At 42.0% G+C, this 22,013-nt stretch overlaps 2 protein-coding genes and 1 long non-coding RNA gene across 5 annotated transcripts in view; 2 read left to right on the top strand and 1 right to left on the bottom strand.

Annotated features, from left to right (window-relative positions):
- Window positions 1-19,038, top strand: part of UBXN2A (UBX domain protein 2A) — a 28,096-nt gene extending 9,058 nt beyond the window's left edge. Inside the window, exons 2-7 of one of the 3 annotated variants that reach the window (XM_083431822.1) lie at window positions 1,171-1,221; window positions 5,678-5,816; window positions 7,358-7,467; window positions 8,988-9,125; window positions 11,221-11,379; window positions 13,226-19,038. In XM_083431822.1, the coding sequence (XP_083287948.1) occupies window positions 1,181-1,221; window positions 5,678-5,816; window positions 7,358-7,467; window positions 8,988-9,125; window positions 11,221-11,379; window positions 13,226-13,418 (780 nt within the window). In that variant the 5' untranslated portion in view covers window positions 1,171-1,180 and the 3' untranslated portion in view covers window positions 13,419-19,038. Of the gene's footprint in view, window positions 1-1,170; window positions 1,222-5,677; window positions 5,821-7,357; window positions 7,472-8,987; window positions 9,126-11,220; window positions 11,380-13,225 lie in introns of those variants that run through there. The other 2 variants (XM_083431823.1, XM_083431824.1) reach the window with 2 other exon arrangements.
- Window positions 1,052-14,238, bottom strand: LOC310673420. The gene is made up of 2 exons (XR_014508986.1): window positions 14,097-14,238; window positions 1,052-1,672 (listed from the first exon to the last, which is right to left on the bottom strand). It is a non-coding gene; the product is annotated as an uncharacterized lncRNA (long non-coding RNA).
- A 1,339-nt stretch (window positions 19,039-20,377) lies between the features above and the next one.
- The window catches only part of MFSD2B (MFSD2 lysolipid transporter B, sphingolipid), a 32,505-nt gene continuing 30,869 nt past the window's right edge, over window positions 20,378-22,013 (top strand). Inside the window, exon 1 of the mRNA XM_083431688.1 lies at window positions 20,378-20,921. Within this exon, the coding sequence (XP_083287814.1) occupies window positions 20,853-20,921 (69 nt within the window). The 5' untranslated portion in view covers window positions 20,378-20,852. The remainder of the gene's footprint in view (window positions 20,922-22,013) is intronic.

Here is a 22,013-nt window from a genome sequence, read left to right as displayed (position 1 = left end):
TATATGTCCAGTTGCTCGACTGAGATTCGTTTGTCAGGGATGATGACGATGATAAATAATAATAATAATAATAATAATAATAATAATAGTAATAATAATTTTATCATTTATACCCCAGTCATCTGGCTGGGTTTCCCCAGCCACTCTGGGCACCTCCCAGCAGAATAGTAAAAGCATGATAAAACACCAAACATTAAAAACTTCCCTAAACAGGGCTGCCTTCAGATATCTTCTAAAAGTCAGATACAGTGGTACAGTACCTTAGTCTCAAACGGCTTGGCTCCCGAATAAAACGGCTCCCGAAAGCCGCAAACATGGAAGTAAGTGTTCCTGTTTGCGAACGTTTTTCGGAAGCCAAACATCCGACACAGCTTCCACTTGACTGCAGGAAACTCCTGCAGCCAATCGGAAGCCATGTCTTGGTTTTCAAACAGTTTCGGGAGTCAAACAGACTCCTGGAACGGATTACATTCGAGAACCAAGGTACCATTGTAGTTGTTTATTTCCTTGACATCTGAAGGGATGGTGTCCCACAGGGTGGGAGCCACTACCGAGAGAAACAATTTTATTGGGTGGAGCAATAGATATATTTTCCATTGGAACATATTTCGGGGAATTTTTGTCTCTAGTCGTGGTTGTCTACCAGTGTCAATGAACCAAACGTGTGGTAATCATATCGCTTCTTACCTGAGTGCAAAGTGGGAGTTTACTGGGATTTGCCAGTCAGGCAAGCCTCCCTTTTATGGTATGTGCATTGTGTGGGATCCAATGCTATTATTGGTTTTATTGGGAGCAAGTTGCCTGGCACCCTCCTCTGCCCCCTACCCAATTTCCACAAGTCCTAAAAGAACACCATGTACCCATTTGTGTTCCAGTCCCTCACATGCCCAGCTATGGTTGGGAATGTTTTTTGGAGGGACGATTGACATTAATAATGAACTTGGTGGTTTGTTAACTATCAGAGTAGTGCCAGTGCATGGACCCATAAGTGTCTTCCTGTTCTTTTTTAAAGTCAACATCTGTCAAATTACATAAGAATCGGAGACCTTCATGGGAAAAGCAATCTGTATTTCAAACAAATTACTTCAATGGTTCCAGAGTCTTACTCAGTCTAGAAAATCTGCTTTGCTTGGCTTTTATTGATTTCTCTCTCTCTCTCCCCAATGCTAGGTGCAGCACAATGCAAGAAGTCAACAAGTCTGAAACTTTGAAACAAGAATGGTGGGTATTTTTTGGTTACGTTGCATTTTTGCCGTTTGTGATCTCATGCCTTTTAAATACGGTCTTGCAACGAAACTGATTTTTTATTAATAGATAAGCCTTTGGTAATGGAGTCGAGATGTGACCCGTGGGGCAATTAGGGGTCCATTATTGCTTAGGTTGGAACGGATTCTTGAGGCACATACTTTGAGGGACAAATCCGCTGGGGGCTTCAAATTGCTATCAAGCCAGCTGTTCTTGGGAAGAATTGTCTGGCGGCTGTGGCCCTGACCCAGGCATTGTTATTGATTTGGTCCACGTCGTGCTTCCAGAGGAGTGTTGCTTTTTGCCCTGGTGGCAAAAGTCCAGACAGATTCTGACATAGATACATCAGGCATATAGGGGAGTCTCTCTCTCTCTCTCTCTCTCTCTCTCTCTCTCTTTATTCCAGGATGGAAGATCTACAGTAGGGCTGTTGAGGGAAGGAGGGATGAGTATAAATTAACTTTACCCAACCTTCCACGAGTGGGAGCAGTCAGTCAGTCAGTTTCATTGCACATAGTTTTACTGCCGCAGTGTACACAGAATCATTCAACAATTAAAAGAAAATATACTGGATTGATACAAAAAACTTCAAACATTTATATTATCAAGACATTACCTACTCTAAACAGAGCTATAAAAGTACCTTAATATACAAGTTAAGACATTAAACAATAACATTTATAAGCTAAAATTATCACATGGCCACTAATATATTAAAAAATAATGTTAATTAATACAATGCGCAATTATATTCGGAGTTTGGTGATAAAGATAGAATAAAGCTTGATGTAGATACAGTCAAATAAATTCATCTCCTTTACAGTTGGTGGCTACCTTGGCTATATAATTTGCTTTAATTTTCCTAGTGGCAGTTGCAAAGAGTGCTAAACACCAGGTCACATGCTTATCTGTGTCTGCGAGGAGATATAAAATCATGTCAGAGGGGTTCTGGCCAGGGGACCTTGTCATTATAGGTGCTAAAAATCTTTCTCTTGCTTCATTATGTAAGGGGCAGCGCCAGATATAATGCATAAGGTCCTCTGCTTCAGGACATCCCCTAACCAGTGGCAGCAACTCATAAGAACTGGGAACTGAAGATCCAGCCCATCCAACCATAGCATAGAGAACTTGGGAACGGACGGCACAATAATTACCATGGAAGGCTAGGCGAGAGGGGTTTTCTGTTAAGGAAGGAGCTTGTGTACAGAATAAGAGGGAGAGGGGAATTGTTCCAGGGAAGAGATTGGGTGCCTCAATGAAAGCTGAAGGGTGGTATCCAGTGCTTTTTTTTCTTTAAAAAATGTTTAGGGGTACTGTCATTTTGACTCAAGAAAATCACCATTTTATAGTTGAAATGGGGGAAAATAAATACAGTAAATGGACAAAAGTACAAAGATTCACAAAATATTTAGGGGCATGCGTACCCCTGCGTCCCCCCCAGAAAAAAAGCACTGGTGGTATCCAACTAAGCCCCTCTGAGAGCAGCAGACCCATTGAAATTAAGTTAGGTCCATTAATTTCAGTAGGCTTACTCTGAGTAAGATTTGACCGCAACACCTGAATTTGGGGATGTGCTTGGGGACTAGTGGACAGATCCAGGCATGGCGCAAGAAGGCCTAGAGGTTCTGTCCATCTGATCGGCCCGCTGATGTCAATATATCTAGATTCTAGACCAAGGGAAACACTGAATGATTTGTCTACTCTGCCCATACAGTGACATCTAAATTTGGGAGGCAGGCTGCTAGTAGTGTTAGTCTCAACCTCCCCTGGCTGGAACAAGGCCTTAATCATTACTTGTTGGATACATTGCGTGTCCTAAAAATCCTTTGTCCTGCAGAGCCTTAAATGCTTTGTCAGGCTAGTTTGCTTCCTGTTCACGGTTTCCTGTCCTCTTGAAGGACACAGCTGCTGCAGCTGCAGGCTGAAGGGAGCGTTATGGCTTCTGTCATGCCACGTTATTAAGCCTTCTCCTTTATAATAAAGTGCCGAGGTAAGCTTGCTGTGAAAGAAGAAAGCTGCTCTCTTCTGATCTTTTGCTTTGCAAAAGCAACATTTTCCTTCCAAAACAGCTTTTGTTTGTACAGCAGATGAATGGGTTTTCCCACCCCCACGCACCCAGCACTTGTACCTATACAGTATATTTTAGGAGCGTTAAATGCTCTCTTAAATGTTTTGTGTCATTGCGCGTATATGTTTGCAAGTAAATGTGAAAGATCATGGGTGGTATCCAGTTGCATAATTGGACTTGGAGCTGAACAATGTATATTCTCTGCCCTCTGCACAACCCCTAAATCTGCTTCAAAGAGTGGGAGGAAATCCCAGAAAATATTTAGGGGTGGTGCATGGAAATCGTTGAACTAGTGGAACTATTTAGCTGGATACACCACTGCATAGGGCTTCTTTCCCTTTCCTTTCCTAATAATAATAATAATAATAATAATATAATTTTATTTATACCCCGCCCTCCGCAGCCTAGAGCCAGGCTCAGGGCGTCTAACACCAGTAAAATTACAGTAAAAACATAATGGGGGGGACACACCAATTTAAAATACAGGTTAAAATGCAATTTAAAATGCAGCCTCATTTTAAAAGTAGCCCATAGATCAAAACCATAAGGGGAGGGAAACATAAGGGTCAGACTGAGTCCAAACCAAAGGCCAGGCGGAATAGCTCTATCTTGCAGGCCCTACGGAAAGATGTCAAATCCCGCAGGGCCCTAGTCTCTTGTGACAGAGCGTTCCACCAAGTCGGAGCTAGTACTGAAAAGGCCCTGGCCCTAGTTGAGACTATTCTAACCACCTTGTGACTTGGGACCTGCAAAATGTTGTCATTTGTGGACCTTAAGGTCCTCCGTGGGCATACCAGGAGAGGCTGTCCCATAGGTACGTGGGTCCTAGGCCGCATAGGACTTTAAAGGTCAAAACCAGCACCTTAAACCTGATCCTGTACTCCACTGGGAGCCAGTGCAGTTGGTAAAGCACTGGACGAATGTGATCCTGCGGCAAGGACCCCATAAAGAGCCTCGCTGCGGCATTCTGCACCCGCTGGAATTTCTGGGTCAGCTTCAAGGGCAGAATAATAATAATAATAATAATAATAGGCCCTTTTTAACTAAACAACAGTCACAGTGATAGGAGCATGCCCCCAGCCTGCCTCCTCCATCACAACACACAGAACATACAATGCCACAGCATTCCCAGTGGGAATCTACCCGTGGCCCTCCTAGCCGCTGCTCTGTGAACGCAATATAGAAAGAGGAGGTAGGAGAACCTACACCAGAGTTTCTCAACCTTGGGTCCCCAGATGTTGTTGGACTACAACTCCCATCATCCCTGAGCTTTGGCCTTGCTAGCTAGGGATGATGGGAGTTGTAGGCCAAAAACATCTGGGGACCCAAGGTTGAGAAAGGCTGGCCTATACAATGTGGCACACACCTAGCTCCCATGGCAGGGGGTCTGCAGAGAGAGCGCAAAGACCTCCTGGGGTAAGGGTTCAAGATCCACCCTGAGGAGGAAAATGCTCTTTTGAGAAGGAGCCAAAGGAGCAGGCCAGGCAGGACATGCAACAAGGGCAGCCGCAGAGACTCATTGGCAGTGGCTGCTTTTTTTCTGGTGACTCCTTGCAAAAAAACACACGCAGGTTTGGGAAGCCTCAGAGTCAAACTGAGATTATTATTATTTTTTAAACCAATTTAACCAAACGTCATTCTATAAAAAAGTTTATTTTGGAAAAGGGAGAAAGAGAAGGGGGTTCACTCTATTTTCTGCCTAAGGAGAAGAAAAAACCATTTGAAACTGAGAACATGTATTGGACACAAAATCCAAAACACGGTTTCCTCAGGAGCACTTCTGAATCCCAGATACTCTATAGGTCTGCATCAGAATATAGGGGTTTGTTACTGCCCCATTGAACATAGTGGAACAAACTTCTGAATAAACACACATAAGATTGCACTGTAAAGTAAATTATCCATAGAGCTGTTAATCAGTATAATGTCTAACTCACTTTTGCATTGTGGATCTTTGTTTATGCATAAAGTATAAATGGACCACTTCAGACATGCATATTGTATTACCATCTTAAGTTCTTTAATTATTTAGAATTGTTGTAGTTGTTTTTAAAAATGTGCACACATATATTACATATAAACACAATGACTACCCTTCAGTAATGCTTAGTTTAGGTCTGTTCTTAAGATGGAGGTATAATACAGTGTTACTAGATAGTTGACTGTGGAGGATATCTCTGCTTGCTAATGTTGTCACCCAAAGAGTGTTTTTCAACTAAAGACCAGGGAACATATTTTATAAATAAGGGAGAAGGAGCTGGAGATGAATCTGCAGACTGAAACACGAGAAGAAGTTGAGAAAGGTTAGCGAATCGTCTAGTATAATCTGCAGCATTATCTTTTTTTTTCTTTTTTTTTTTGCAGGGCTTGCAAACCTAGAACTGATGACCAAATTCATGATGGTGCAGACCAGAAAGGCTGTGATCTTTTTATTGATGACCTTTTTGAAGAAGCACAGAAATTTGGAGCTGTATGCACGCAACAGTCTCAAGTTAAAAATAGAGTATGTGAGTTTAAGTTGTTATGTACAATTTTGTTTAAGGTTTTTCTTTTAACGTATGCAATACTACAAGCTGTCTTCTTCTTAATTTCATTTCTATGCCACATTATAATTTTAAGGGTGGGAAATCAAAGTGGTTTACAACCTACATTAAAATATCAAATAAAACCATCCAGAATAAAACATTATTCTGTACTGAACAAATTCAAGTATACATTCAAAGTAACATAATTAATGGGAAGTCAAATATAAATTGCACATTTAAAACAGCATAATGAGCAAGATGATAAAATTTTATCATAAGAATAGAACATATCTGCTGCTTTTGCTGCCAAATCCTGGTTCAGCGCAGCAGTGGCTGTGGAATGTCAGTCTCAATGACTTGAGACTGCACTAAAGGCAAAGGGACCCCTGACCGTTAGGTCCAGTCGCGGACGACTCTGGGGTTGCGGTGCTCATCTTGCTTTACTGGCCAATGGAGCCGGTGTAAGCTTCTGGGTCATGTGGCCAGCATGACTAAGCTGCTTCTGGCGAACCAGAACAGCGCACAGAAACGCCGTTTACCTTCCCACCAGAGCGGTACCTATTTATCTACTTGCATTGCGTGCTTTCGAACTGCTAGGTGGGCAGGATCAGGGACTGACCAACAGGAGCTCACCCCATCATGGGGATTCGAACCACCGACCTTATGATTGGCAAGCCCTAGGCTCTGTGGTTTAACCCACAGCACCACCCGCGTCCCTTGAGTCTGCACTAAGAGACAGCTAAACTGTTCTCTCCAGAGGACTCACCCTCCCCTTGAAATCTACCACCCACCCAGAATGTGAGTAACAAAGATAAGTAAAAGGTGTGTGTGGAATATATATATGTGTGTGTCTCCATGTCCATGCCCTTTATTTTCCAAATTGCAGATCCATTTCTGGTATGATTTTCTAGTCCCAGTGCATACTAAAAACCAATTCATTCCTTGGTGGTGACAGCACTCGCATAGATTGGTCTAGGTTCAGTTGTTGCAAAGCCAATAGCTGAGCAAATGTTCTGCATACAAATGTTCCCCAGTGCAATTCCTGGTATCTTTGGGAAGGGGTGGGTGGGAAAGGGCCCTGTCTGAATCCCTGGGGAGTCACTGCCTAGTCATTGTAAATCAGGGGTCAGCAAACTTTGGTAGGCCTACCAGATGCGGCCCAATCGCCTTCTAAATCCGGCCCGCCGACGATCCGGGAATCAGCGTGTTTTTACATGAGTAGAATGTGTCCTTTTATTTAAAATGCATCTCTGGGTTATCTGTGGGACATAGGAATTTGTTCTCCCCCCCCCCTTCAAAATATAGTCACCACATGGTCTGAGGGACAGTGGACCGGCCCCCTGCTGAAAAAGGTTGCTGACCCCTGTTGTAAATAAACCCTGAGCTGGTGGGCCAGTGATTGACTTGGCATAAGGCTGTTTCCTATGCCGCTTTCCTCTGTTTTATTTGGATATGTTTTATGAACCTGCTGCTTGCTTGTTGCGACATAATGTTCATTTGAGTTTATTTTGCTTTGCAGGTTGATACAACAATTAAATTATGGAAAAATGGATTCACGGTGAATGATGGCGAGCTCCGAAGCTACACAGATGTTGCAAACAAGCGTTTCTTGGACTCGATTAAAAAAGGGCAAGTCAGCTTTGTATGTTGAGCCAAATTGCACAAGCACAGCTCTGGCTTAGCACAGAGATGAGGAGGCCTGGGAGGCAAATGCAGCTTACCAAATTTGGCCCTTGAGATTTTTCCTAGACTATACCACCTCCCCAGCCACATGCACCCTCTCCCTAGGTCATGCCATTCACTGTCCCGCCTTCACATGTTTTTGCCTTGTTGAAATATGTTATTGAACTCGGAGAATGCCTGCTGTATGCCTGGACAGTTCCCCACTCTAGGATTAGTGTAGTGGATGAACCTGGGCTTGCTCCAGACAGACTGTGAACTGTGAACCCAAGAATAAGCCATGATTATAGCTCATAGTTGTCTGAAGGGGGCAAACCATGATCCCATGTCTGCCATAAACCATGGCCTATGTTGTTGCTCTTACGTAATTGTGATGATAAAGAAAAATAGGGGTGGTTGGCTTTTGCTGCCCAACTCCCCAAGGGACTGAGTCCTCTAAGTCTCCACCCCCATCGTTCTGCCCGGACGCTGAGGTCCAGCGCCGAGGGCCTTCTGGCGGTTCCCTCATTGCGAGAAGCAAAGCTACAGGGAACCAGGCCGAGGGCCTTCTTGGTAGTGGTGCCCGCCCTGTGGAACGCCCTCCCATCAGATGTCAAAGTGATAAATAACTACCTGACATTTAGAAGACATCTTAAGGCAACCCTGTTCAGGGAAGTTTTTAATCTGTGATATTTTACTGTATTTTTTGTTTCTATGGAAGCCGCCCAGAGTGGCTGGGGAAACCCAGCCAGATGGGCGGGGTACAAATAATAAATTATTATTATTATTATTATTATTATTTATTAATGAATTTTTGGAGGCAGGATGCAGTGAAAGCAAGGCAGATCTTTATTTTTCTGTTGCAACAGAGTTCCCTCCCTCCTAGCAAGGAGGCAAGAGAGACCCAGAACCAAGAAGAAACATATCTTTTAAAGGTTTGCATTTTGGCACAGAGGACATCCCCTCTACAAACAGCCAGAAATTCCATCACACACAAGGTGGGGTTACTGTGGCTCAGGCAGGCCTAGGTGTGATATTCCTGAGGAGTTAGCGAGTTTCACAAAGTTCCAGACACAATTTACACAAAACATCAGCATTTGATTAGACAATCAGGATGCTGGTCAGACATCCCTCAGTGCAGAGCAAACAATGACAATTAATACAAAAGAGGTTCAAAGATATAAGAGAGGAATCCTTTCAGGAACTTCCCCTGATTGCTATCTGTTCTCAGGCAAGGGAGATTAAGGAGGCAGGGGAAATATTTAGAGTCTTTAGGAGAGGAAAGATGGCTTTTGGATTGCTCTCCTGTACTATTTTAGACGTGGTTTATATATGTATGTGTGTTTACCTTGTGCAATTATCAACATCTCTATTTGAGACCTTAGAATTCCTATAACAGTGGCTATCGTGAGTTTTTCCTTTCAACTAAAATCTTCTTTAAAATATCACTTTCCACACGCATAGGAACTTTTTCTATGTTTATTTTAAAGGGAGCTGCCTCTTGAGTTGCAGAAGATTTGTGATAAAGAAGAGGTGGACATTAAGGTAGACGATAAGAAGAACGAGGTGTATGCTTTGAGAAAACCACCGTTCCATCCTTTCTCGGGACAAGGCTACAGATTAGGAAGGTGAAGAGCCTGGTATTTCTATAAAACTAAAAAATGGTTTGGGGAAATAATTAAGGTTGTTGCTCTTGCTTCCTTCTTTGAGACTGCAATCCAATACTCACTTTTCTGGGAGCACTCAGCGGGGCTTACTTCAGAGTAGACATGCATAGGATTACAATATCAACAGGGTTTTTTCATAGGTTTAGCCTGCCTCTCAGGATTTTGATTATAACTTGTAAAGGAGAGACAGACAACTTGCTTTAAGATGTAGCCCTCTTACGGTGGCTACTGCTGCAGTCGACTTAGACCAGCACAGGGTAGTAGTAGTAGTAATAGTAACAACAACAGCAGCCACTCTGGGCAACTCCCAACAGAATATTAAAAACACAATAAAACAACAAACATTAAAAACTTCCCTAAACACAGCTTCCTTCAGATATCTTCTAAAAGTCAGATACAGTGGTACCTTGAGTTACAAACGCCTCAGGTTACAAACGCTTCAGGTTACAAACTCCGCTAACCTGGAAGAGTTACCTCGAGTTGAGAACTTTGCCCCAGGATGAGAACGGAAATTGTGTGCCGGCAGCGCAGCGACAGAAAGATGCCCCATTAGTGAAAGCACGCCTCTAGTTAAGAACAGTTTTAGGTTAAGAACGAACCTGCGGAACGAATTAAGTTTGTAACTAGAGGTACCACTGTAGTTGTTTATTCCCTTGACATCTGAAGGGAGGGCGTTCCACAGGGCGGGGCGCCACTACCGAGAAGGCCCTCTTCCTGGTTCTACCTCACCAGCAACTAACAAATCATTAGTAATGATGTTAACTGTCTAATTCTAAACATCTATTCAGAAGCAAGTCCTGCTGAGTCCAATGAGGCATATTCCCAGTAGAGTGAGTACAGGATTGACTCCAAAAAGAACAGTAAATGCAGAAACTGCTATAGCAACAACCGTAGCAACGGAACAGCTCCTTTATCAATCACCACTGTGCAAATTCCCTTTCAAAGTGCAGGGCAAGAGTTCATTAGGATGCCTAATCGGTCCTGCTGTTCTGACAATATTTAATTAGCCGAGTTAACCCGACCTGTTTATCTGACTAGCCATTGTTGTTGGGAAGATATTGAACCCTATCCAGACCAGGTCACTTGGGGGGGGGGGTGGAAATCCCTTATGCTGATCCATTGGCACTGTGTCCCATTGTAAATATGTCGCAGATGTGACCTATAGTGGGGGAGGAGATGTCGGCCAAAATAATCTCTACTTCTGATTAGGAAATAGTCCTCTGCCATTACATGTACAAGGCAACAGGTTGGCTCCACCATACATGTGCGAACCTGTCCCATGCTTTCCATTAAAAATGAAGTTTGTATGGTGAGGAAGGAAGGTTGCAATGTTAAAATGCTACTTCTGGGAGCCGTTCTGTACTTGACCATGGCACGGACCCAAGTGTGCTCCTTTTACTGGAAGGGGTTATCAAAAAAATACGCAAGTTCTCCCTGATTTCAGAGTTTCGGGAGGTGTTGATGGATAAACAAAATCTTATCGATTGATAGAGCTTATTCTATTTTCTAGAAATTGTTTTTTCTCATGCATAATTTTGCCATTCAGATTTCTTGTGTATATTATGATTGATTGATTTAAAATAGTGATATCTCTGTCTTTCCAGTAAAAATACAAATAAAGTCCATGGTAAGGTAGAAAGAGAATCGTATTTCAAACAATAAAGCCACAAAGAGGCAAATTATAAATCACTGCTCCCTTGAAGAGGGAACTGGAATAGCAGAGTGCCTACTAGCTTAAAAGCAGAACAGGGATTTTAATGAGATACGGTAGCAGTTTTTACATGCTTCTTGAGTTATTCTGCCAGCCTCAAATGCACTTTTTTACATTACCAAATAGACTGAAAAATTATGTCTGCTTTTAATTTAAACATCTTTTAAGGATGTAGTGAAAATGCTATTGTTTCATCTATTTGTTGTTGACGGGATTAAAGCTATCTAGCCTTTAGAAGCATTTTGAAGTCATCAGAAAATAAGAATAGCCAGTGTGTGGTCTGACCCTTCTTGCAGAGGTGATATTGGCTTGTTTGAGTTCATGTTGTTTTCTTTTACTTTGCAGTGCCACACCAAGAATAATTTCGAAAGTAAAAAGAGATGTAGAAGAAATTGAAAAGAGAAAACCAACAGTGGTATTAAATCATTCAGAACCCATTACTAGTATCCAGATTTGGCTAGCAGATGGAACAAGGATAGTACAAAACTTTAATATTTCTCATAGGTAAGAACCGATCGTATTAGCACACTCCCTTACAAGTGCAATGCAGTCCTGTACATGTCTATTTAGAATTAAACTCTGTTGAGTTCAACTGGACTCCCAGGTAAATATTCATATAGGCTTACAGAGGAAGAGATTGTAACATGGAAAGAATTCCATGGAAAGCATCTCAGACCTATCTGGGTTTTCAGAATGAAGTCATCAAGACCAGACATTTAGTTTTGACTTAATACCATTTTTCTTAAGTCCCAAACATGATCGTTTTCAAAATGAAAATTTGTAGTACAGTACTGTTTTGTTTTCGGCAGTTCGAATCCCCGCGATGGGGTGAGCTCCCGTTGCTCGGTCCCAGCTCCTGCCAACCTAGCAGTTTGAAAGCACGTCAAAGTGCAAGTAGATAAATAGGTACCGCTCCGGCGGGAAGATAAACGGCGTTTCCGTGTGCTGCTCTGGTTCATTAGTCATGTGGCTTAGTCATGTGGGCCACATGACCTGGAAGCTGTACACCAGCTCCCTCGGCCAATAAAGCGAGATGAGTGCTGAAACCCCAGAGTCGGTCACAACCGGACCTAATGGTCAGGGGTCCCTTTACCTTTACCTTTACTGTTTTGTTTTGTGCTGGCCAGTTAGCACAAAGTCTTTGGATTTGTGACAACTTAGAATCATATATTTTTCAATGTTCTGGTTATATCCAGTGTCGCAAACCCTGCTTTCTTGGTTTCATAACACCAAGAACTTGTTATTACATAGTTTCACATAAAGACTAACAGTGCTTTGCCTTGCCATCATCATTTCATCATTTTGTTCAGATCACCAGAACACCCTCTATTGTCATTTTACAAGTATTGCAGGATAAGGAAGGAGGTACTATATGAACAGATATCCCTGATTGCAAGCATGCTTTGTACCAGAAGACATATGTTTATTAACAATGAAAATTCTGGTTGGCAGAATTCTCTTCTCTGCAGACAGAACAAAACATTCCCCTTGTCTCCTGTTCCTATTATTTCTCGGGTTTAGTTACTTTGGTATGAAGTTCTGTGCATGAATACGTAGAGAGTCCTGATGAACTCACTGGGAATGATTTCTGAATAAACATGCATAGGATCAGCCTATTTGAAAGTTTGAAGAGGCTCTGAAGAAAAGCACTTCGTCTACTTTGGGTTAAACACGTTATTACGTTTCCTATAGGATTGTTGTGCATAAAGCAATGGCAATATTTGTTTTATATGGGAAGGGCAATCTATAGATTTGAGTGTGATAAAGGATTATCTTTCTTGGTATTAATGGTTGGGCATATTCTCAAAGAGCGACACTAGCAGCTCTACAGTAAATCCATCAGTATGCAGCTTAGTTAATTTGGATATTTTATTTATTTATCTTACAAAATGTATAAAATGAAGAAGAAAAAATAAATCTCTAAGTTGTTTACATACCAGTTTGGATAGATGGTTTATGAGAATTACCAAAGATCAGAGCTTCTCTCTTCAATTGAACCAACTTGCAAATGTTTGATGAATTTATTTTCATAAACATTTTGCCCACTTAACCTAGCAGTGAAGGAGGATGAGTCGACTCAAACCATATTCTGAGTGGACATGCCACTCACTGGGCAATGTAAGCGTTCTGTCAAAAACTTGTTTCCCTGAACCACACTTTCCTTACTGTATTTGTACCCTAAATGATTCAAAATAACGGTGGTATACAGGTTGGTTTTTACCATTGTAGACCTGTTGAAATTTACAGACTTTTTCGTGCTCGTTAATTTTAATATGTCAACTCGATGAGTAAGACTTCACTGAATACCACCCGCAGACTTTAAAATATATGTATTTGCTTTTCTTCCTAGAATATGGCACGTCAGAGATTTCATAGCAGATTACCAAGGACATCAAGGAAGAGGTCATTTCACGCTGACCACATCGCTTCCTTTTCACGAGCTGCTGAACGAATCTCTCACCTTAGAGGAGGCTAATTTAAAAAATGCTGTTGTTGTTCAGAGACTTAAAAAAAATGGCGAGCCTTTTCAGAGTTTGTCCTAGCATCCTTTCTGAAGATTGCCTAAGATACATTAGCGGTGGAGTCTTGGAGAAGAAGCAGATGGTACCCACCAAACAGTTGCTCGGCTGGGTTTGTTTTACCAAAGCCCAGGAGGTGTATGTAACCCCAAAAAGAAATCAATAGCAATATTTGTGGTGTGGTGTATAACATCTGCAGCGCTTGTTGGAAAAGTCATATAGCATGTGCTGTACTGACTCCAGTGCACTCTCTCTCTTTTTCTATTTATCAACCTAACTAGAATATAACGGGCAATAATTCACCAGGACAGCCATCTTAAGCTGTGTGTTTTGTCAGCTAGATAGCTGTGATAGTCTTGCAAAGGGGCATTCTAGAGAAACTGCTAGGCTTTTGTTCGCACTTTTAGTTACAAACTGGGGGGGAAATGCACCTTGCTTTTTGAAGGTACTGCCAGTTGATACTATTCTTGCTTTCTGCTATAGCCCAATATGCTTTATTGTTTCCTCAGTGCCACAGTGCAGAATTTATGGGAGGCTAATACTAACATTTAAAGCTAAAACTAATTTTAACATCTGAGGCAGCAGTTTCTAAATTTTGAAGTAGTTGCTGCCTTCCTTGAAAACATCTGCCAATTCATGTCTTACAATACAATCCTATACATCTCTACTCAGAAGTAAAAGTTCTGCAGGGCTTACACATACGTGAGTGTAGGACTGCAGCCTTAATCTCGTATTGTGCCATTAGATCCATACATTATGCTCAGTCTTGAAAAATTTATTTGAAACTGAACTCCACTGATAACTGTGGAACGTCTGCACTTATGTGCTTGGGATAGTAGTTTTAGCTAGTGAGATGGAAGTATATGAAATGAACAACCAATTGCTTGAGAAGTATTAATTCAAAAGTTCAACTGTAAGTTTGCCACAGGTCAGGAAGCTTTGTGGGCACTTTCCCACAACTAATCACACATGCATTATGAAATGGTACGTTCTCATTGTGAGATCATACCATGTCACAACTGAATAGTCTCACTGAATAAAAGGAACATGTTTTCACCTTGAAGCTTGTCTTAAAACCATCAGATGTATTTGGCATGGGCTTATCTGAGCATGTTGCTTTTTAAGAGTTAGAATGCAGGTGTTGCTGGATTACACCCCTCCTCTGGAGGAAATGTTGTTGTTGTTGTTTACCTTGAATGATAGTCAGGGGTGCTGCAGGCAACAATGGCCTCTGTCCCTCTTTCCTTCCCTCCCTGCTTTTATGCCCTCTCACATCTCTGCCACCCAAAGTCTTGCACAGCTGTTTGTTGCAGCAGCCCTGGCTACAAACTCCCCAGGCAAATGTTGCTTCTGGGGCTGGTCCAGGGGGTGCTGGTTGCCAGGAGCTTAAGTGGCCTCGGAGTAAGGAAGCAAGGGGGACAAACAAGTCCCATGGGTCAGTGTGAAGGGGCACCTCTCTTTGGGGCGGGAGGGGCAGCTCAGAGACCAGGGGTGACAGCAGCGGCTGCCCAGAGGACTCCCAAGGGGAGAGGGGAGAGGAGGCTGAGGGAACCCTCCACAAGGGAAGGTGTTCAAAAAAGGGTGAGAGGCTGGCAGCTCCGCAGGCAAGGGGTGACCTAACTGGGCTCCTGAGCCCCACAGGGGTGCCGCAGAAAGAACATAGTTGGTCAAGGGAGCCATGGACTCAAAAAGGTTGAAAACCTCTGCCCTATGGTAAGGAGATAGAGAGAAATTCAGGTATTAATTCTTCACAGCTTCTTCATGATCCGGTGGAATGGTCACTGAAGAAGACAGGTCTGGGAAACAAAGAGCCATGTTAGTCCTAGTCAAGCCATGGTGTCTCACCAGAGCCAGTGTGATGTAGTGGTTAAGAGCGATAGACTCGTAATCTGGGGAACCGGGTTCGCGTCTCCACTCCTCCAGAAGCAGCTGCTGGGTGACCTTGGGCCAGTCACACTTCTTTGAAGTCTCTCAGCCTCACTCACCTCACAGAGTGTTTGTTGTGGGGGAGGAAGGGAAAGGAGAATGTTAGCCACTTTGAGACTCCTTCAGGTAGTGATAAAGCGGGATATCAAATTCTTCTTCTTCTTCTTCTTCTTCTTCTTCTTCTTCTTCTTCACCTGCCCACCCACAGTGCAGATACAACCAGACGTATGCAGGAAGCAGAGGAGAGTTTTAAGGTGTTTTCGGGTTTTTTAGGCTTATGCATCTTTATAAGATGAATTTGCCTGATTTCCAAAAATAGCAGCTTTTATCCCCATCCCACTCAGTGGCAGGGAGGGCACTGAACAACGAGGGCATTAGTTCTCATCTTTTAGTTATAGGAATGTTTGTCAGAAACAGGTGGCAATCGCATTTTGGGGGCGCTGCTTATCTGCATCCTGGTTGTTAAGACTGTCGCACATAGATACTACTGGAGGATGGGAAGCAGCCTTATCTGTGAGTTGCCATTCTTGGTGGGGCAGTCCACCTGTCAAAGGGTTCTTCAGACATACAGTTCCCCCTCATGACTGTTGGGTACAGTTATTTTATTTTTTTGTTCTCCGTGCAACTCTGTTTTAGATCCATGAAGGCCTATATACTGTATTGCATTTTTCACCTGTTACTGCTGATGTTACTGTTTTACTGTTGGGATGATGATTTATTGTCAGCTGCAGTGGAAGTTTTCTTACAGCTGAGGTGAAATCCTGAATATTGGGCTTGGTCAAAAATGGCTTCTGCCTGATGATCCAAGAGAAGGAGCTAGTGCAGTAGTCAGCTGCCTCACGCTGATACCACTGAGCAGAGGAATTGACAGGGAAGTCCTCTGTTTGCTGGAGAAAAAGAGTGCAGTTTTGTTAAGCCATAGCTCTGAACAGATTCATGCATTACAAAAATGATGTAGCCAGACACCAGATCACAATGGCAACGTATGCAAGGGCCAATTGCAGATGTCTTTCCCAGTGGCTTATAAAAACTCTAAATAAGAGTGAGGAGAATGACCTGTGTAATTGTCCCATGCAGAAGTTCTTCATGTTCTGCTGAATCCAGCTGTGTAAAAGAGGTTTCACAGCAGATGTTGGTGGCAGATAGTAAAGGCAGGAGAAGTTCTGTTGTGCATGCAAGAAGAGATGTTTTAATTTTCACCTGATACTGCAGTTTAGTACTCCAAACTTCAGGATGCATTCACAAGGTCACTCTGTAATTTAACCATGCCTTAGCCTCAAAATATCTGGAGCATTTAAATGGTATTATTATTATTATTATTATTATTATTATTATTATTATTATTATTATATTATAATATTATTTGAGATATTTGTATACCATTTTTACTAAAAACAGAACATTATCAGGAATGCACATTTTCTGACTTCACTAGGTGAGTCATTCCAGATTATTCAGCTGACTAAACTCTGCTCTTAGCCATTTTTTCTGTAATAAGGTTTGATCTGATTACCATAGCCAACATGGAGTTTGTACAGGGAGATGAGTACTTAAATTTTTAGCTCATTTCAGGAAAGCTAACCTCGAATGCTCTAAATGCCATGAATGTAGATTTATATTGCCTTCAGGTTTGAAAGCCTCTGGGAACATTAAACTGGTTTTTATTTATTTATTTAAACACGTACCCCAATGTTTTTTTCTCTTTTTTTTTAAAAAAAAGATTAAATATAACAGAGCCGCAAGTAATGGACATTAAGTGTTATTGTCAACACCATCTCTAAGAGAAATCTCTCTTTGAAAGTCCTTATTTTAAACGGTATTGACTGTATTTGTCTGCACTTTTGAAAGAAAATCAAAGAACGAATAGGAGAAATCGCATTTCTGAGAGTTTCTCAGTTACCTTCTTTGTATAAAAATGGAAATGTGTTTTACTGGAGTGAGTTAATGGGGACTTCCAATCGGTATGCTCTCTCAGTGAAATAGACATGTCTGCTCATTATACCTGATGGAACCTCGCACAAGACTTTCACACTTTCCTTTTTCCATGTGGAATATTTCATCTTGTGTTAAGCAGCCCTTATACACGCAGAGACATTCGTTTTTCATTACAAAAGCTTACCCAAATTTGCACGAAACCACTAAAAAGAAATATGCTGGCATGTGTGTGTACACATTTATATTTGCCGGTGCAGTGGGTACAAAAGTACCCATGGAGCCCTTCAGTTCTTCTCCCCTTACCCTCTCCCACTGAAATTAGGCTTGAAAGAAGTATTCTATTGTAGCCAATAGTATAAGTTGCAGAGTGTGTGATGCCCAGGATGTTTGCAAGTGTGTTCATGGGCCCTCCTGATATATAGTATGTGTGTTTGTGTGTATACACACATGCACAAAGTTATATATTCAATCTTCTTGTATGTTTACTATGATGCACTTGTACTGTTCGTAGAAACAGCATATTTTGTTAGTGAAGCATGGAACAATATATAGAATTATCCAATCTACTAATTGCTTTAGTGATTAGAAAATCTGGATAGTGTTCTCTGTTCTTTGCTACACGGAATGCTGTATATATTTCTCAAATTGTTGTGTCTTGTTTACCGTAGATCCACAGAAAGCAAGTGCCTGCTAATATTGTTTTTTCTTCATGCGAGAAGGATTTGCTTTTTTGAAGTATTAAAAGAACCAGATGGTATTTCCCCCTGAAAAAAGTTATGTATTGATACCAAATTGTTGACGTTAATTAATATGCATACCTTTATGTAGCTATGCGCTGAACTGTAGGACACCCAATCCAGTAACAACATCAACTTTATATACAGTATGTTGAAAATCACACATACAGTATCTGTTTCATAGTGTTCCAGTGTTATAATACTTGTTTGAACTTAGTGCCTTAATATCGTAATATGCAGCAAAGTCAAAATGGCCTGGCAATAAGAGATGAGCAGTGTTGTTTCAAGAAGCTGGGTGTTCAATTTTAGATGATAAAGCAAATTAATTAGTGCATTTCTTAAAACTGCTGGAAAATGACTTGGCATAGGCAATAACCTTACTGTTACAGTTCTTAAAAAGTGGTAAGAGACATAAGGATTGCTTTAACTTGCTGAGCTGAAAAGCAGGCAAGCACAATCCTGCAGGCGTTACTCTCCTACCAACTTTCAATTTTGGAGGCAACTGTGGTTAGCTGTGTCAACCATGGTTAGCCCAAACCCGTTTACAGACCCATTTGATCAGATCACCATAGAAACAGCAATGTGCAGTGCTCTGTCATACATGTCGTTTCCAAAGTAAGTTCAATGAGTTCAACGGGACTTGCTCCCAGGTCAGTGTGTAGAGGCTTGCAGCCAGAGAGAACTGTGATATCCAGAGAGTTGAAGACTGGAAAATGGGATTCTACAGACGCAGGACTCACAGCACAATCACTATGCATGCCATGACCGAAGCAAGCTTCTCAAAAGGAGCTGGTGTGTGCTTAGGTTGCAGCTGCAATTTTTGGACAGGATGCGGTTTAAACTCTTCATTTGTTATTATTTTAAGCACAATACGAAGATTTTACTTTGAAACATTTCCAGCACAGTACCAAACTGGAAAGATGAGGCACAATATTAATAGGGGGCTATTTGTAGAACTATTTGTATTTATAAAAGTTGTAGGGTGGTTGGGGTTTTTTTGAGAGGATGGTGGAATGAATACTATTAAAAGCACTGTTTTAAGCCTGCATTGTCTTTGGCTATATTTTGTCCTTGTAATTCACATATGGCTTAAAATTTGATACATCTTTAAAAAAAAAAAAATTATCAGACATCTTTATTGAAAGTTAAAACATACATAATTACATGTGCACTAAACATGGTAAGATGTAAATAAAAGAGAGAAAAAAAGAGATAGCACCCGTGTAGAAGGGAAAGTAAAGGAGGGAAGCCCAAACTCCATACTTTACAATTGTTATTGTACCTAACCAGTTCTTAACCTATTACAGTATTTGTAAGAATGGATTCCAAATGTTGTTGAATTTGCCCATGGCAAGTCTGTATTTATATGCAAGTTGTTCATATGTTGGGAGTTTGTATAAGTCTTCAATCCAATCGTAGAAGGGAACCCCATTCTTATTCTTCCAGTTGCCGTGGTAAAATCTGATATGTGCTGCTGGGGAGGTTCAGGAGTTTCTGACAGTAACTTAACGGCACAGCGCTATAAATAATGGGCTGAATCTTTTCCAATGCAAAAACTTGGCATCCCTGGTATATATCATTTATGAGATTGCTGGAGCGAGACAGCACAGGCCCATGTCCAAAACCCTCTGACCTCAGCCATGAAGCTTATTGGATGATCTGAAGACTTCATCCATTTGGACTAGCCTACTTTGCAGGCTTGTGAGGACAAAACGAGAGGAGAGATGTAACCCTGGAAGATGCCTTGCCTTGGAGGATAGGTGTAAATACCCAGTTTAGCCCAGAAAGATTGGCCTCCACACATCTTTTGCCAGCAATCCTGTTTGAGCGCCATGCTCAGGCTCCTTAAGTTTCTGTTGTAAACACAAAGCTCAGGGGTTTTATACATGTCAATATAAATGTGGGATCTTGCAGTTCAGAATTGTTTGAGAGAGAAAAGGTTTAAAGAAAGCCAACGGGTGGAAAGCGAGCGAGGTCCCAACTGAAGAATGGCAATTTGACAGAATAGACACTACTTGCAGACTTAACATATAGAATAAGAGAACACAAAGAAAATACGTTTAAAGAAGATTGGAAAACGTTTATTGAATATGTGGGAAATGTGTTGGCAGCTGAAAATGCTGGCAGCATTAAGATAAGTTCAACAGTGTAAACAAGTTTTGATGGATGCAATAATGGCATAGTGTTTGTAAAACACGCTGGGATTTATAATATGTTAAAATGAGCCATGGAAAGAGAAGAAGGGAAGCCATTGATATTTTAAGGATGTCAAATGAGTATTTTAAACTGTAAAACAGAAAAATAAAATTATATACAAGAAAATAAAGGAACCCAACGGATGTGACCCAAGTCCACACCAGAGGAACCGACGCGTGAGCGCGGAGTTGAGCCAGTTCATCCGTGTAGAAAACACGCAGAGGCGTCTAAACTCCATTCGGACGTTGGGCGCGGAAGCGAGCCCCACAGCATTCAATGGGTTTCATATTTATTGAATTTATATACCTCCCTATACCCCGGAAGTCTCAGGGCGGTTCACGGAGGCAAGGAGCACTTAGGGATTGCAGACTGAGTTACAAGGATGTTTTTGAGCACCGGATGGGCTCTGAGGAACTGGAGGGGGCGGGAAAGGGACGCGCGCCTCACGGGCCGCCGAGAAGCCAACTTGGCCACGGCCGGCGGCGGCGGCGGTTCTTCTGGGTCGATGCTGAGCGGCGAGGGGCCACCCGGTGGGCCGCTTCTCTCCCTGCGCGCCCGGGCGAAGGGAGGCTAGAGCGCCGGGCGGGCGGCCCCGCCCCTGGCCGAACCAGCGCCCGCGGGGCTCCGCTGTCGAAGGGCTGCCGTTGCCGCCGCCGCCGCCGCGATGGCCGGCGCGAGAATTAGCGGCACGCTGCTGCCCGAGCGGAGGCTGGAGGGGGCTTGCGACGAGCAGGTGAGTCCAGAAAGTTTCCTTCTTCCACACGGAGCGGCGTCCCGGCTCCCTCGCCTGGCCGGGACGCCCCGAGGGGAGACCTGCCTGCGGACTCGTCCGCCCCTCGGGGAAAAAAAACACCGCGAAGTCTCACCATCAAGTGTTTTTACTTAATTTAACCCGGTGGCAAGACTTGTTTTTGTTTAATCCGTAAACCGCCCGGAGTCCCGTCAGGGAGAAAGGCGGGCATAATAATAGTAATTCCCCGCATCTCTTTCTTCACAAAAATGTAGCTTCATGTGTCATTCTGAAGATCAGGACCTCAAGCTTAAATTAAGCCAGAAGAAGTAATTGACTTTTTGTTGGGTATTCATAATGCTCGGAACCGCTCTGAAATCTACCTACAAAGGTTAATAATAATAATAATAATAATAATAATAATAATAATAATAAATTCCCACATCTCTTTCTTCACAAAAATGTAGCTTCATGTGTCATTCTGAAGATCATGACCTCAAGCTTAAATTAAGCCAGAAGAAGCTATTGACTTTTTGGTTGGGTATTCATAATGCTCTGAACCGCTCTGACATCTAGGGATGAAGATTAATACTACTACTACTACTAATAATAATAATAATTTTAAAAACATTTCCCACATCTCTTTCTTCACAAAAACGTAGCTTCATATGTCATTCTGAAGATCTCAACTGCAAGTTTAAATTAAGCCAGCAGAAGTAATTGACTTTCTTGCTGGATATTCAAAATGCTCTGAACCACTCTGACATCCATGGATAAAGGGTAATAATAATAATAATATAGTTTTTCTTCTCACTCAAAACGTGTAAGGAAAGAGCAGGAGTGGGAAAGCCTTTTTTTACCATCAATGTGAACCAACTGATTTATGAAGTGGTAGCTAACCTATTGTGAAGGCTGTGTAAGGTTTTTCTGAGTATAGGGACAAGTTTTAAGAATAAGAATGAACAAAACAAAAAGATCACAGGGCGTGAAACTCCAGTTGAATTTAAAATACTGCATTCTGTAAATTAAATTAATTGCAAAATATTATAGATAGGTGCCTGTTTTAAAAATGTAAACCTTATTTGATTTTTTGGT

The sequence above is a fragment of the Podarcis tiliguerta genome, assembly GCF_965153285.1.
Source record: "Podarcis tiliguerta genome assembly, chromosome: 3".
Lineage (NCBI taxonomy): Eukaryota > Metazoa > Chordata > Lepidosauria > Squamata > Lacertidae > Podarcis > Podarcis tiliguerta.
Note: the sequence above shows the minus strand (reverse complement) of the source record. Positions and strands in the feature narration are given on the sequence as shown.